The sequence below is a fragment of the Pan troglodytes genome, chromosome 19, assembly GCF_028858775.2.
Source record: "Pan troglodytes isolate AG18354 chromosome 19, NHGRI_mPanTro3-v2.0_pri, whole genome shotgun sequence".
NCBI classification, from domain to species: domain Eukaryota; kingdom Metazoa; phylum Chordata; class Mammalia; order Primates; family Hominidae; genus Pan; species Pan troglodytes.
Genome location: NC_072417.2, coordinates 56,611,617 through 56,625,619, shown reverse-complemented (window position 1 = coordinate 56,625,619; position 14,003 = coordinate 56,611,617). Strand labels below are relative to the sequence as shown.

Here is a 14,003-nt window from a genome sequence, read left to right as displayed (position 1 = left end):
TAGTTTCCTTATCTGTAAGTTAAAGAGAGAGAAAGAGGAGATACTAATAATGATCTATCTTCTTTGACATCTGTTTAGAAGATTAAATGAGATATATATTATATAAAACTGTAAAGTACTTCACAAATATTAGCAGTAGTTATTAATTTTGCTAGTAAGTGGTAGAGACTGACTCTACAGCCCACATTCTGTCTTCATCCTGCCCTGCTATTAAATCATTCAGCCGGCCAGGCGTGATGGCTCACACCTGTAATCCCAGCACTTTGGGAGGCCGAGGCGGGCGGATCACGAGGTCAGGAGATTGAGACCATCCTGGCTAACACGGTGAAACCCTGTCTCTACTAAAAAGTAAAAAAAAATTAGCCAGGCTTGGTGGCGGGTGCCTGTAGTCCCAACTACTTGGGAGGCTGAGGCAGGAGAATGGCGTGAACCTGGGAGGCAGAGCTTGCAGTGAGCTGAGATCCTGCCACTGGACTCCATCCTGGGCAACAGAGCGAGGCTCCATCTCAAAAAAAAAAAAAAAAAAAAAAAAAAAAATCATTCAGCCCTGGATTATGCCTTACCACTGAGCCCTTCCCTATGCTGTTTGCCTGAGAACGTGGAAAGTCAACAGGTTGACTTGGGCTCTTTTTTGTCTTTTTTTTTTTTTTTTTTTTTTTTTTTTTGTGAGACAGGGTCTCACTGTGTCGTTCAGGCTGGAGTACAACGGTGCAATCACAGCTCAATCTCCTAGGCTCAAACAATCCTGCCTTAGCCTCCCGAGTAGCTGGGACTGTGGGCATATGCCACCATGACCCACTAATTTTTTGTTTGTTTTTGTAGAGACATTCCCTATGTTGCCCAGGCTGGTCTCATACTCTTAGGCTCGAGGATCCTGGGATTACAGTCATGAGCCACTGTGCCTGGCTGGGCCCTTGATTATTGAAAACTTTTTTATTGTATTTGGAATGTTAAGCCTCCAGGGAAAATTCTGGAGGAGATGAATAACAAGTAAATTTATTTTTCTTTCAAGGAACATATATTTCTAGGCTTTTCTAAACTACAGAAATTGAAAACCATTACTGAGGCCTAAATTTTATTCTCCATATCTCTTAGTATAGTGATTTCCATATAGCACTCTATAAATACATGCCAAATTAACAGATATTAAAGCTGTGGGAAAAGCTTTCAAATAATGTAAAAGCTGGTCTGATTGAAGATGTTGCTAAACAACCATTTGAGAGCATTTGGGGCCTTGGTTTTATAGTAATGTGTGCTTTTTTGTTTAGTATGTCACACAGCTGAACAGAAGCCACAACCAGCAAGTAAGACCCAAGCCAGAACCAGTAGCATCTCCTTTCCTTGAAAAAACATCTTCAGGTCAAGCCAAAGCAGAAATATATGAGATGAGACCTCTTTCACCGCCCAGCCTATCTTTGTCCAGAAAGCCAAATGAAAAGGAATTGATAGAACTAGAGCCAGACTCAGTAATTGAAGACTCAATAGACGTAGGGAAAGAGACAAAAGAGGAAAAGCGGTGGAAAGAGATGAAGCTGCAAGTGTATGATTTGCCAGGAATTTTGGCTCGACTATCCAAAATCAAACTCACAGGTACTTTGTTTTTCTGATATACTTACTTATTTGAAACTTTATTTTTAGTGAAACAAAAAGCTAATTTTATTTACCACCTGAAAAGAATAATTTGGAACTGCAGGTTCTGTCTTAGTATTTTTCCTCTCTTCAATTTAACTGGGATTTGAAATTAAATTTTCTGAATTCTATTTACACAGAATTGTAAATAGTATTGCATTGTAAGTATTGTATTAAAAATAGGCACCCTTTCCTTTGCAATTAAAGTTGAATGTTTATCCTGCTTATTTCCTTGTCTTTAGTGTTTTTACACCTACTGTAAAAATACATAAGATAATACGTTTTGTCAACTTGAGTTCTGGAATGGGAAGAATTGCACTACTGGGCTTGATATGAATCCACAGTGGCCACTGAGTCTCCCAGTTCACTTCTGTGTTTTGCTTCTTGTAGAGCCTCTGGGGTTGTCACAGGTCTGTGGGGATGTAGGGTGCATTTTTCCTGAAAGGAGATTTGGAACCAGATTTTGTTTTTTAACCTAATTCTAGCATCCTGTGCCAAATTGTATTGCCATAATTAAGTGATTTGGTTGTCACAGTCACCCTGTAAGTCAGGCAGAGCATCATTATTATCCCATCATATAGCCAAGCTTTGACTTAGCTTATTCTGGGCTAACCCTGTTTAGAAGGTATGTTCTGGGTCATGCTGCAACTTGAGGGAGACCTGGTTTATTCTTCTTAAATGAGAATAAAGAGACTGAATATAATGTATGAATAGTAAGAGTAAGCCAGGCCTCTTTGAGGACAGAAAGTGGTAAATAATGTTAGAGTCAGATGAAAAGGTGAGACAGGGAGGCTTTTGAGAGCAGAGAAGGATCAGGGAAAGAGTGATTTTTTTTTTTTTTTTTGAAGAGACTTGAGCCTGAAATTCAAGGCAAAAGGAGGTAACTAGACAACTTCTCTCCTTAGTGACCAGCTTTACTTAAAGAAAGTTGTTTTTGAAGAAATGATGAATAGACACAGGGTCTTTGGTGAAGGAGCTAAAAAGTCTTAGTAAGACTTGTGTAATGTAACTCTAAAACAGTGAGATGAATTCTGTGTGATAAGCTTGAAAACATGTCTCAGTGGTTTATGGTCACTAAGCAACGAATCAGCATGTTTCTAAGGAAACTCTCTTTTGTCATTTACACAAGTGGCCTGAGTGTCATGCTGCTGACAAGTTAAGAATGACTATAGATAAGTTATGCTTATAATGCTGCCACCCCAAAAATGAGGCCTCTCAGCCCGTAGGCATCAGATGTGGCCTCTGTCAACAGCAGGAGCTTCATGTGTGCCATCACTTAGCACGTCCACCCTGCAGATTAGCTCTCGTCTCTTGTTGTCCCATTTCCGTCAGTTACAGCATTCTTCGCTTCCTTCAGAGGAGAAACCTTAGAACCAGTCTTCTTCACTTTTTGCTCTCCGCTCTCCCCTTCATCTTGAGTCTAATTTCTGTCACCAGCAGAATCTTTTGTAAGCCCTGTGACATTTGCTTTCCCATCCTCATTTCTGAAGCTGCCATCCTAGTTTACATTGGAAACACGGGAGGCTGTTGGTTTTTGCAGCAGCTCCTAACTGTTCTTTCTTTTGTTCTCCGCCCCACTTACCCTGCCGTTCATGCTGCCCAGGGTTGCCAAACTAACTTACCCAAAATATTGCTTTCGATTTTCCTAACTTATACGAGTCTATAGTTTCTCCATATTATCTTCTGTCTCAACCCTGCTTAGTGTTAAAGGCACACTGTAACCTGGAATGATCAAACTGTTCCTCAGAATCAACCTTTTTTCCCTTTCCCTGTCCCTCCACCCTACCATTGAGGCCAGTCCTTCCACCCCACCATACTTGTTCCCCCGCCTCCATGGGAAGCTGGTCTGCCTGTCTTATATCCAGTCAGATCCTTTCAAGGCCTCTGTTAATCCTGCTCTTGGCCCCAGTCTCCCTTTTCAAAACTTGGAATATGGCTTTGAAGTCAAGCACACTTGAGTTCAGATCTTGGCTCTGACATTTACTAGCCAGTGAGACTTTGGGCAGTTCCTTAACTTTATTGAGATGATATCCACATCTGTAAAGTAGGAATAATAATAGATCATTTAAGAATTAAATAATTAATGCATATAAAGCATACAACAGCATGCTGGACACATGGGAGACACTGCAAGTTTCCAAATAAGTATAGGTGAACATTTGATTGTCTGCTTAATGGGTATTATATTTCCCCTAAGGTTGTTTTTGCCTGTGGAGGGACTTGAAGTGAATGAATATTTACTCGGCAGGGAAGATGAGAAGGAGAATTTTAAGTAGAGGGAAAAGTCTTTGCAAAAGCAAAGGAGTCTCAGTTATCCTGGCACATTCAAAAAGCTGCACTGGGACTATGAGTAGCAATAGTATGACCTGAGTGTCATATAGGAGAGGTGCTTATTAAGATCAAAGAGTTAGGCAGTGGTCATGTTGTCATATTGGCGTGTATATCAGGCTAAAGTGTTAGATCATAGCCATGGAAAGTTCTGGAAGCTTCTTTGGAGGGATATGATCACTTTGTGTTTTGTCTTATTTACCTTTTACGTATTTTTAAATTTCCGTTAAATTAGTATAGGCTTATTATAAAAAAGAATTCAAATAATACAGAAGCATATATTTTAAACTAAGAAAGTATCCTTTCCCACCATTCTAGATAAAAACCCCTGTGTGAAATGTCGCCTTCTCTATATAGACACATATGCAGATAGAGCTATGGTTGTACATTTTCTTCAAAAGAAATAGGATCATTTTATATATATATATATATGTATGTATGTATGTATGTATACACACACACACAGTTTTGCAACTTGCCATTTTGTTATGACAGTATAGTTTTCACTGACAATATTCACTGCATACTATTCCATTGTATGGATCTGCCATTATTAACTAGTCTTCTGCAGGTAAACATTTGTGATATTTCCAGATTTTTTACTATTAAAAGCAACTCTGTTGCTTTTATGTATATGTCTTTGTATACTCATGTGAGTCTGCCTTTAGGATCAGTACTTAGAAATGTAATAGCTAGCTTTAAACATTTAAATCTTTGATGAAACAACAAATTTGTTTCTAAAAAGATAGTATAATTTACCCTTCCCCTCAACAGCATTTGGGAATTAGACTTTCTTTTTTTTTTTTTTTTTTTTTTTGAGACGGAGTCTCGCTCTGTCGCCCAGGCTGGAGTCCAGTGGCGAGATCTCAGCTCACTGCAAGCTCCGCCTCCTGGGTTCACATCATTCTCCTTCCTTGTAGCTGGGGCCACAGGCACCTGCCACCACGCCCGGCTAATTTTTTGTATTTTTAGTAGAGACGGGGTTTCACCATGTTAGCCAGGATGGTCTCAATCTCCTGACCTCGTGATCCGCCCGCCTCGGCCTCCCAAAGTGCTGGGATTACAGGCGTGAGCCACCGCACCCGGCCAGCATTTGGGAATTAGACTTTCTCTGTAGAGTCCACTCCTGCATAAGCAGTCTTTACCAGTTTTGCCAATTTGATCATTGAAAAAGATTTTGTGTGCGTTTTCATTATTTACATTTTGGTAAGGTTTAGCATCTTTTTTCTATTTTGATCATTTGTGTTTTTTCTTCTGTTATTTAGCTCTTCTTGGTCATTCCTTATTGACTTTTTAGAATTCTTTGTAAATAAATTAGCATTTTATACATCATATTCTTTACAAATATTTTTTCTCATTTTGTCCTTTTCTTTTTTTATGGTATTTTGTTGTTTTGTTTTGTTTTGTTTTGCCCCATGGAGATTTTTGACTTTTATGTATTTGTTTTTTTCATGCCTAGAAAGGTTTCATCACCCTGTGGTTACAAAAACATTCACTCATGTTTTCTTCTGATGCTTTTATGTTTTTGCATATTCTCTAATGCTTTGAAGCCATCTGGATTATATTTCAGCGGAAGGAATAGGCTTGATTAAGAAAACTGCTGTGGTAGTACTATAGAGCAAGGATCACCTGTTTTTGTAAATGAAGTTTTATTGGAACACAACCACGCCCACATGTTCTGAGCATATATCATGCCGCAGTGACAGAGTTAATTGCAACAGAAACCTTGTGACCTGGGAAGCCTGAAATGTTTACTGTCTGGCGTTTACAGAAAAACTTTGCTGACCTTCTATCGGAGAGCACAGACTAGTGAGAGGCAAGAATGATGGCAGACAAATAGTGGTGGTCAACTGAGAAACGACTTGGGCCTGAACTGAGGCTGTGGTGGGGAAAGAGAACAAGGGAGAGAGAGAGAAAGAGAGATAGATAGATAGAGAGAAACATTAAGGAAATCGAATGAGTAGGACCTTAGCTAGATGAAGTGGATTGCTAAGGAGACATAAAATAAGAGCTGAGAGCGCAGAGCTGCAGAGAGTTTGAATACCTTGAGGTGAAGCAGGTATTTTCCAGCTCTGTGGGCCCTTTTGTCATTTATTATTCTAGGCTCTATCCTGTTCTCTGAGAGTCAGATTCTAGAGTCAGATTCCCTGCATTCAAATCCTGGCTTTGGCTAGCTGACTGACCTTGTGCAAGTTTTATAATCTCACCGGCCTCAGTTTACCCATCTGTAAACTAGGGATAATAATAGTACTTCCTTCATAGGGTTGTTCTGAGTAATAAGTGAGTTAACATTTGCAAATGACATACAAGTGCCTAGTACATGTCAAAAGCTATACACATATTTCTTGAAAAATAAATTTAATACCTGGCTGCCCCCACTGGCATTTGGATTTGCTGCCCCTGCTCTAGACACAATTACGGGCTTCTGGAATGAAAAACTAGATGAATGGTGGTGTTGAGACTTAAGAGTGTAAATATGGAAGAAAGAAAAGGTTTAAAGAAAACATGATGAGTTCAATTTTGGATAAGTGGAATTTGAGTTGCTACTGGCATATCCAGGTGGAGAGACCCAGTGGGGCAGGAGGCTGTGAAAGGCAAGAGCTCAGAGAGAATGTTAGGCTGGAAGAACCAGGGGTCTTCAGCATGGAGCTGGCAGTGAGGTCACAGTAGTAAATGATGTTACCAAGGATCAGTGTGTAGAGTGACCATGCTGATGGTCACCAGAACTTTGGGGTATATCACCTTTTAAGGATTGGGTAAGGTATATAATGGACCCAGCAAGGAAATAAATGGTCAGAGGGAGGAAGACTGGAAAAGACCCTGTCACAGAAGCCAAAAGAATAGAACCTGTTCATAAAGGGAAGTGATCTGGGCCGGATGTCAAATGCTGGAGGTCTCCTGAGAAGCCTGGCTGGTGAGAGTTATTTTATTTGCCAGTTAGGAAGTCAGTGTTGACTGGTTGCTAAATCAGGGAATAGTGATGCTGTGTCTTCTTAGACTCTTAAATGAGCTGCTTTAAATAATCCATTTTAAAATAATTTTAAGTTTATTATAATGCTTGTTTCATTAGGAACACAGGAAAATAGGATAACTAGTTTAAGATGAACTTTTTTCTTGGCCACATCTTCCATTCCTTCATACTGGTTATTGTTGTATTATTTCTCCCTTTATGTAGCTTATATGGTTATATATCTGAATTGTCATTCCAGATGCAGGGTTTGATATCTAAAACATAGTATCTGAAATCTCAAGAAATTAATTAATTAATTAATTAATAGTGCATACTGTGATGTATAGTGTACATGAACTCATTGGCTTCCAAATGTCAGCATGGTAATGTGCCGTCATGGTGTGCTTGTTAAAACAGTGATTCCTGGCCACTGTTTCCAGTGATTCAGATCCCCTAGGGCTGGGACAGGACTCAGAGATCTGCATGTTTGATGAGGACACCAGATGATTCTGATGCAGGTGGTCCTAGACCACACTTCGAGAAAGCGAAGTAGGTGTTAGGTAGGCAGCGAGTACTAGTCCCAGACCGAGTGGTCTGACTGGATGTGGAGAGAACTTACCTAGTGAGAGCCAGCGGAGCCGGTCACTACCACTGGCAGCAGGAAAAGCCGAGTGGCGAAATCTGGACCACACAAGAGAGGCATGCAAAGCAAGACGGATGCACCACAGAAAAGGGGAGCAGCCTCACCTACACACACAGATGGAAAGGTCCCAGGGCAGTAAATTTCCCTTGTATTATTTTATATATTCCACGCCCCAGGTTTCTGGATGAACTAATTGAATTAAAGTCCTTTCCTTCTGCTTATTCCATTTAAAGAAGCAGCACCCTTTGGGTGACCCCTACCCTCTTATCTGACCTTTTACCTCTCTATTTAGTTTATTACTTGAAGTCACATGTGTTTTGGAGTCAGCAGGATTTTTTATTTAAGAAAATACCTGATATCTGTCAATTGATTTCTTTTGGACTCTTAACATCTCGCACGATTCATTTATAGCTAATGATAGCCGAGGCAGAAATATCTGGGAGTCAGCGATCACTTTCCTAGAACTAGCCTTTCTTTCTTTCCCTCCTTTTGTTTATAGCTGTAATATACGGAGGATAATTAACTGTGGAATAGGTGAAGGGCCAGATAGTGCTCATACTTATATTTCATCTGTGGGATAGTGGGTAGCAGCAGCCTGATGCCTTGGCATTTAGGCCAGGATATGAGCCAAATGTTTGCTGGTGCTAATGCCATTTAAAGATTTTTATTTTTTTTAAATGAAGGGAAGTAAGACTGAGATTATAAAAAAGGAATAATGTGTCTCCCTTGAGTTTCTCTTGCCAACTGAGCTATTTACAATATGTTTTTGGAGTTTGTTGCATGGACCACACTGGGGTAAAGAAATTTTATTTGGATTAGGATCATAAGAGGCTTTGGTGACTCAACTGAGTTTATACTTAATATAGGTCAGTAAAAAGCAGAACTTTTTTCCTGAGTAACATCTGTGCTGAAAAGCTGCAACACGTTTTTTGAGACCAGAACACTGAAATAGATTATTTATTGGAACCAATAGATTATGCTGTTGATGGAACTGATATGAAGCATGATCTAGCAATGTATAAATTTTTTTCTCCTAGAGCCTAGAATGCTGTTTTTTATTAAAAGAAAAAAGCAGAAATGGAGGATACACATTCATTTTAGATCGCTTATATAGTTTAAGAAGTCAACTTACTGTAATCTTCAGTTATTAAATATTTGTATTAAGGGGGTTTTAACATTCACTGAATATGAATTGAGTGAATTACTATGATTTCTTGAATTTTATTTTATTTTTTGAAATAAGTGCCTTAATAATGATATATTTACTAAATGTTATAGTATTATTTTTAATTATATGACTAGTAAGTATTTATTTTTAGAAAAAATAGAAAATACAGATAAGCAAAAAGAGAAGATTGAAATCCTCCTGTAATTTCACTATCTTAAAATAAAACCATTTTGAATATTTTGATATATTCTCTTCCAGAAATTTTTTCTATGCATCTCATATATTTTTGCTTTATAAAGAAATATACGATCGTAGTGTAAATGCCTTCTGTGACTGAAAAAAATTAATATTCTGCTTATGTCTTTTTGTGTATCAACATGTTTACCCTGTTTTTAGTGACTTTTAAAATTTAAAAGTAATGTTTTCTTAAAACGCAAACACATAATATACAGAAAGTCCCTTCAGGCCGTGCAATAACCAGGCTTTTTATTTTTTTTTGAGAAAAATTTCGCTCTTGTCACCCAGTATGGAGTGCAATGGCATGATCTCGGCTCACTGCAACCTCCGCCTCCCGGGTTCAAGCCATTCTCTTGCCTCAGCCTTCTGAGTAGTTGGGATTATAGGTGCCTGCCACCACGCCCAGCTAATTTTTGTATTTTTAGTAGAGACGGGGTTTCGCCATGTTGGCCATGCTGGTCTTGAACTCCTGACCTCAGGTGATCCACCTGCCTCAGCCTCCCAAAGTGCTGGGATTACAGGCGTGAGTCACTGCACCCGGCCAATAACCAGGCTTTTTGCATACAGTTTTTCAGCCTTTATCTGTTCATAGTCTGTGTTTTAATGTTAGCAGTACAGCCTCTGGAGTCAGACTGGCTGGGTTGGAATCCCTAGTCTACAATTTTATTGGCTTTGTGGTTACAGGCATATTTTTTTTCAAGTCTCTAAGCCTTGGTTTACTTGTCTGTAAAATGGGGATAATCCTCCCTGAAAGGATTATTGTGATGATTATAAGCAATAATGTAAGCAAATGATTCACTGCCATATTCAGTAAATGTTCAAGAAAGGTTAGTTATTATTACGTTAGTGCATAGATAGTTTCTATTTTGTTTTATAAAAATGGGGTTATATTACATGTTTTGTTTAGTTATTTGCTTTCTTCCCTAATTGGTATATCTTCCTCATACTTCCTCATCAATACAATTAAATCTACCTTCTTTTTTTAAAGGTTGATAGTATTCCATAGTATAGATATATTTAGTTTATTGAACCATTTCCTTGTTAATGGACATTTAAGTAGTCTCTTACTTCTTGCTATTAAAAATAAAGATTTGTAATATCATTTAACATATATCCTTTTACATATTTTTTTCTCAAAGTTAGCTGTATAGAAGTATACCTTTATTTTTGTTGGGTATATAGCATGCCATTGCGTAGTTATACCATGATTTATTTATTTCTCCTGTTTTAAGTGTTTTTATTTTATTATCCTTATTATACATAGTACTATAATAAATAAGCTAAATCTATAATGATTTTCTGAGGATAAATGTATAGAAGTGGTCTTGTTAGAGCAACAGGTACGCATGGTTTTAAAGCTTTCAGTTTTCATTAACAGATTCCCCTCAAGGAAAGTTGCACCAATTTATGCTAGCCACCTCACCATATCTTCACCAATGAATGCTTGATGATAATGTATTCTTCTGAATAACTCTGTCAATTCAATGTGTGAAAGTAGCACTTAAGTTTTTAATTTTGTACTTAATTCTGATGAGGTTTTATATTTGTCATACGCTGAGTGGTGATTTGTATTGCTTTGTTGATGGCATGTTTGCCTCCCAGCCTTCTCTTCTGTGTTTGTCTTTGTTTATTGTTTGTAAGGATTCTTTATATATTCAAGATTTGATCTCATTATATATATCTGTCGCAAATGTCTTATGTTGTTTGTGTCTTGTTTTCATTTATCTTTGTTTTCATGTGCAAAAGTTAATTTTATGTAACCAAAGGTATTTTCTTATGAGTTTCTGGTTTTTATACCATGCTTAGACTTTCCCACATGAAGATTTTGTAAATACAGTATTTATCTGCATTGTTAATATTATATTTTTATGATTTTATATTTTATAATAAAATTTATTATTGATAAGAAATGTAGTTTGGTCAGTGGTATAAGATAGAGATATTGCCAGTTTTTAATAAATCATTAACCAGTGTTTGAATGTTCTATTCACAAAGAATTTGTGAAGCTCTGTGCCTGGAATAAATACCTCAATTCTGCTAATGTTTTAATTGGGATTTCAATGTTTATTCAGGGATGAATTGAGAACTTTACTGTTACATCATCTTCATTTATACAAGTCTTCTTTTACGCCTCTTGAGTTTTATAGTTTTACTTAAATAGATCAGTACATGTATTGATAAATGATTTTGGAAGTATTTAAACATTTCCTTTCAGTTGATTATTTCTTGAGTTTTTCAGGAATACATCAAATAATGATTAAGTTTATCTCCTTTTTCATGTTTATGCTAATTATTTCATTTTCTGGTAATTGCCTCTTTGTTTAGTTATTTGCTTTCTTCCCTAATTGGTATATCTTCCTCATACTTCCTCATCAATACAATTAAATCTACCTTCTTTTTTTAGAGATTGATAGTATTCCATAGTATAGATATATAGAGATACTCTTTCTACTAGCTTTCTTCATTATAATTTTCCACTTCATTCTGAAGGGTCTTCTGAAATGTGTTATGTAGAGTGCTGACTTGATTTTGTTCCATCTATTTATTACATCTCATGACTTTTAACATTCTGCTATGGCAGTTTTTGTTTCTTGTACTACTTTCCTTAACCTACTTTGTTTCATGGGGTTAGCTTTTTTCTAGAATGTACAAATTTACTTTTTCTGTTCATTCAGCTGATGTTTGTTGAGCATCTATTATGTTCCAAGTATCCACTTCTGAGTGTTGTGGACAGAATAAGGTGCAGGTGGCTGACACAGTCTCTGTTCTCATAGGTCTTACTCTTCAGGAGGAGTTTATAGTCTAGTGGGTCTGTGGTACATCTTTTTCAAAATATATTCAGCCTCTTATTCTTCCATGCTACTTTTTTTTCTTTTGTACCGTAGAGTCTTTTTTAATGAGTCGCATATTGATTCATTTTACCTCTCTGTATCTTTCTCCTTTCCGGAAAGAAGACAACACTATCCAGACAGTAGTTACACCCCAAATGAATGTAAGCTCCATGGGGTGGGGCATTTTGTCTGTTTGCACTGTTCTGTCTTCTATACCTACAGCAGTGCCTGGCACATAGTAAGCGCTCATTATGTATCGGTTGAACGGATGCAGGGTTGGATTTTTATTCATCACCTAACAGTTTCACTTGTTGGAGTTCGCTCGCATTTTAAGTAAGAGGAACCAAGGCTATCAGTTTGCATTTACTGGTTTAGCAGTTCTGTGGCCTGATGGAGGGAAGGAGGGCACAACAAACGAGGGAACTTTTTCTCCGAAAGGTTTTTTTTTTTTTTTTTAAAACCATGTCTCTGAAACCACAGGACCAATGTCCTGTTTCCCAAATCTGGTTTTTAGTGTCGTCTGCTTCTCCTCTCTGCATATGGTATGTCTGTGTCCAGCCTCTTCTCTGGTGCTGTGGCCTGCTGAGTTGGAAGAATACCACAGTGTGCCAAAGTATGGTGGCAATGGGTGGCTTGCTACACTGTGTGAAGCCATCAGAAAAGTGTTCTGCCTTGTCTCAGTGAGAATTATGTCAAGTTGAGGCCCTGCTTTCTCATTTTGGCACGACCCTCTACCCCTTTCGGTCCCTCTAGCTGTGATATAGCTGCCTCTAAGCTCTCCTGCACTGTGGTGACAAAGGGACTTTCTGGGGAGTGGGCTCATCTGGCCATGGCTCACCCTGGCTTCTGTCCTTGCTCCTTACCAGGAAGGAATAATGAGTATGGTTAGAATAGCCTTGATTTCCCATATTTATTTCCCATATTTATCCATTCCTTATTAGTAGCTATTTATGTAGTGTATTTTTTTGCTATTTAAATAATGAATGTAGTGACCCAGTCCTCAGTAACTGTCTTCAGTTTAGTCTCATCTGTGCTATATTTAACAAACGCTTCTTGAGGTTTTTAGTATCCTGTCTTTACCTAATTTATTGCTGCTGCAGATTTTTCTTCAATTTTCATTTTTATTCCATCATTTCAGCTGGTTTCTGTGGGGCTGGGGCTCTACAAATGCTTTAGCCAAAGTTCCAATTTAGACAGAAAAAAAAAAAATTTAGCTAGGCTACTCTGTTTTCTTATGATTTATTTGTTAAGATGGGATTTAATTGCCTTAAGTTCAATTTGATTTTAAGTGAACTGATTGTAAGTATAAGATGCTATGGTAGATGCCAGGGGAAGGTAAAGATAAATTTTGTAAGAATGATAATCACTCTCAAAATATATTGAGAACTTTAAAGAAGAAAAAAAACTGAGTTGAGAATTGGCTCAACATCACATAAGTGAAAATTTGAAAAACAATGACTTAAACAAGTAAAGGGTTTATAATTTCATGTGTCAAGGATTCTGAGGTTAGGAGTCTGTAGATGGTGCTTAAGGATGTTGCCAACATACCTGGTACCTTCTTTGTCTGTTATCATTAGCTTGTGGTTTTTGTCCTCAGGACCATGAGATGACTTCCATACCGTCATCATCATATTGTATTCTGGGCAGAAAGAAGAAATGAGAAGGAAATGTGGAAAGGCAGAAACCTCCTTATAAGACTTTGCCTCTTAATTTGGGAGGGAAAGTTCTTGATAGGAACTTATTGTGTCTCATTGGCCAGGAGTGTGCAACGTGACTACCTCCAGCTGCAAGGGAGGTTTTAAAGTGTGGCATAATTCTTACATCTATCATTTTAAAAGCCCAAATATCTTAAATTCAGCCTAGTCAACTCTGCCAGTAGCCAACTTCTCTGTCCTGATAGCCCTCACTGGGCTCTCTCATTATGCAGTACATCCCCTTCTTGGAGGAGGACATGAAGCTGCCTGCCTCTTCTCTACCCAGTTTTTCCAAAGAAAAATAAAATACCACTCTTTAGTCTGCTCTGTGACTACCACCACATATGTGTGCTTTAAATGCAGTTTATTTAAATGAAGACTGACTTGCCAGCTTGGCATTTACTTTTCCATTAGTGGTTGTGGATGTGTACTGATCTGGCAGCAGTTTCTCCCTGTCATCTTGATAATCAAATACACATTTGGAGACTCCTGGTTTGGGTTGGGTTATACGTAGTCAGTACTG

At 37.9% G+C, this 14,003-nt stretch overlaps 1 protein-coding gene across 1 annotated transcript in view; it reads left to right on the top strand.

Annotated features, from left to right (window-relative positions):
* COX10 (cytochrome c oxidase assembly factor heme A:farnesyltransferase COX10) overlaps nt 1–14,003 on the top strand; it is a 141,200-nt gene that overhangs the window by 5,971 nt on the left and 121,226 nt on the right. The window contains exon 3 of the mRNA XM_024350477.3: nt 1,269–1,590. Within this exon, the coding sequence (XP_024206245.2) occupies nt 1,269–1,590 (322 nt within the window). The remainder of the gene's footprint in view (nt 1–1,268; nt 1,591–14,003) is intronic.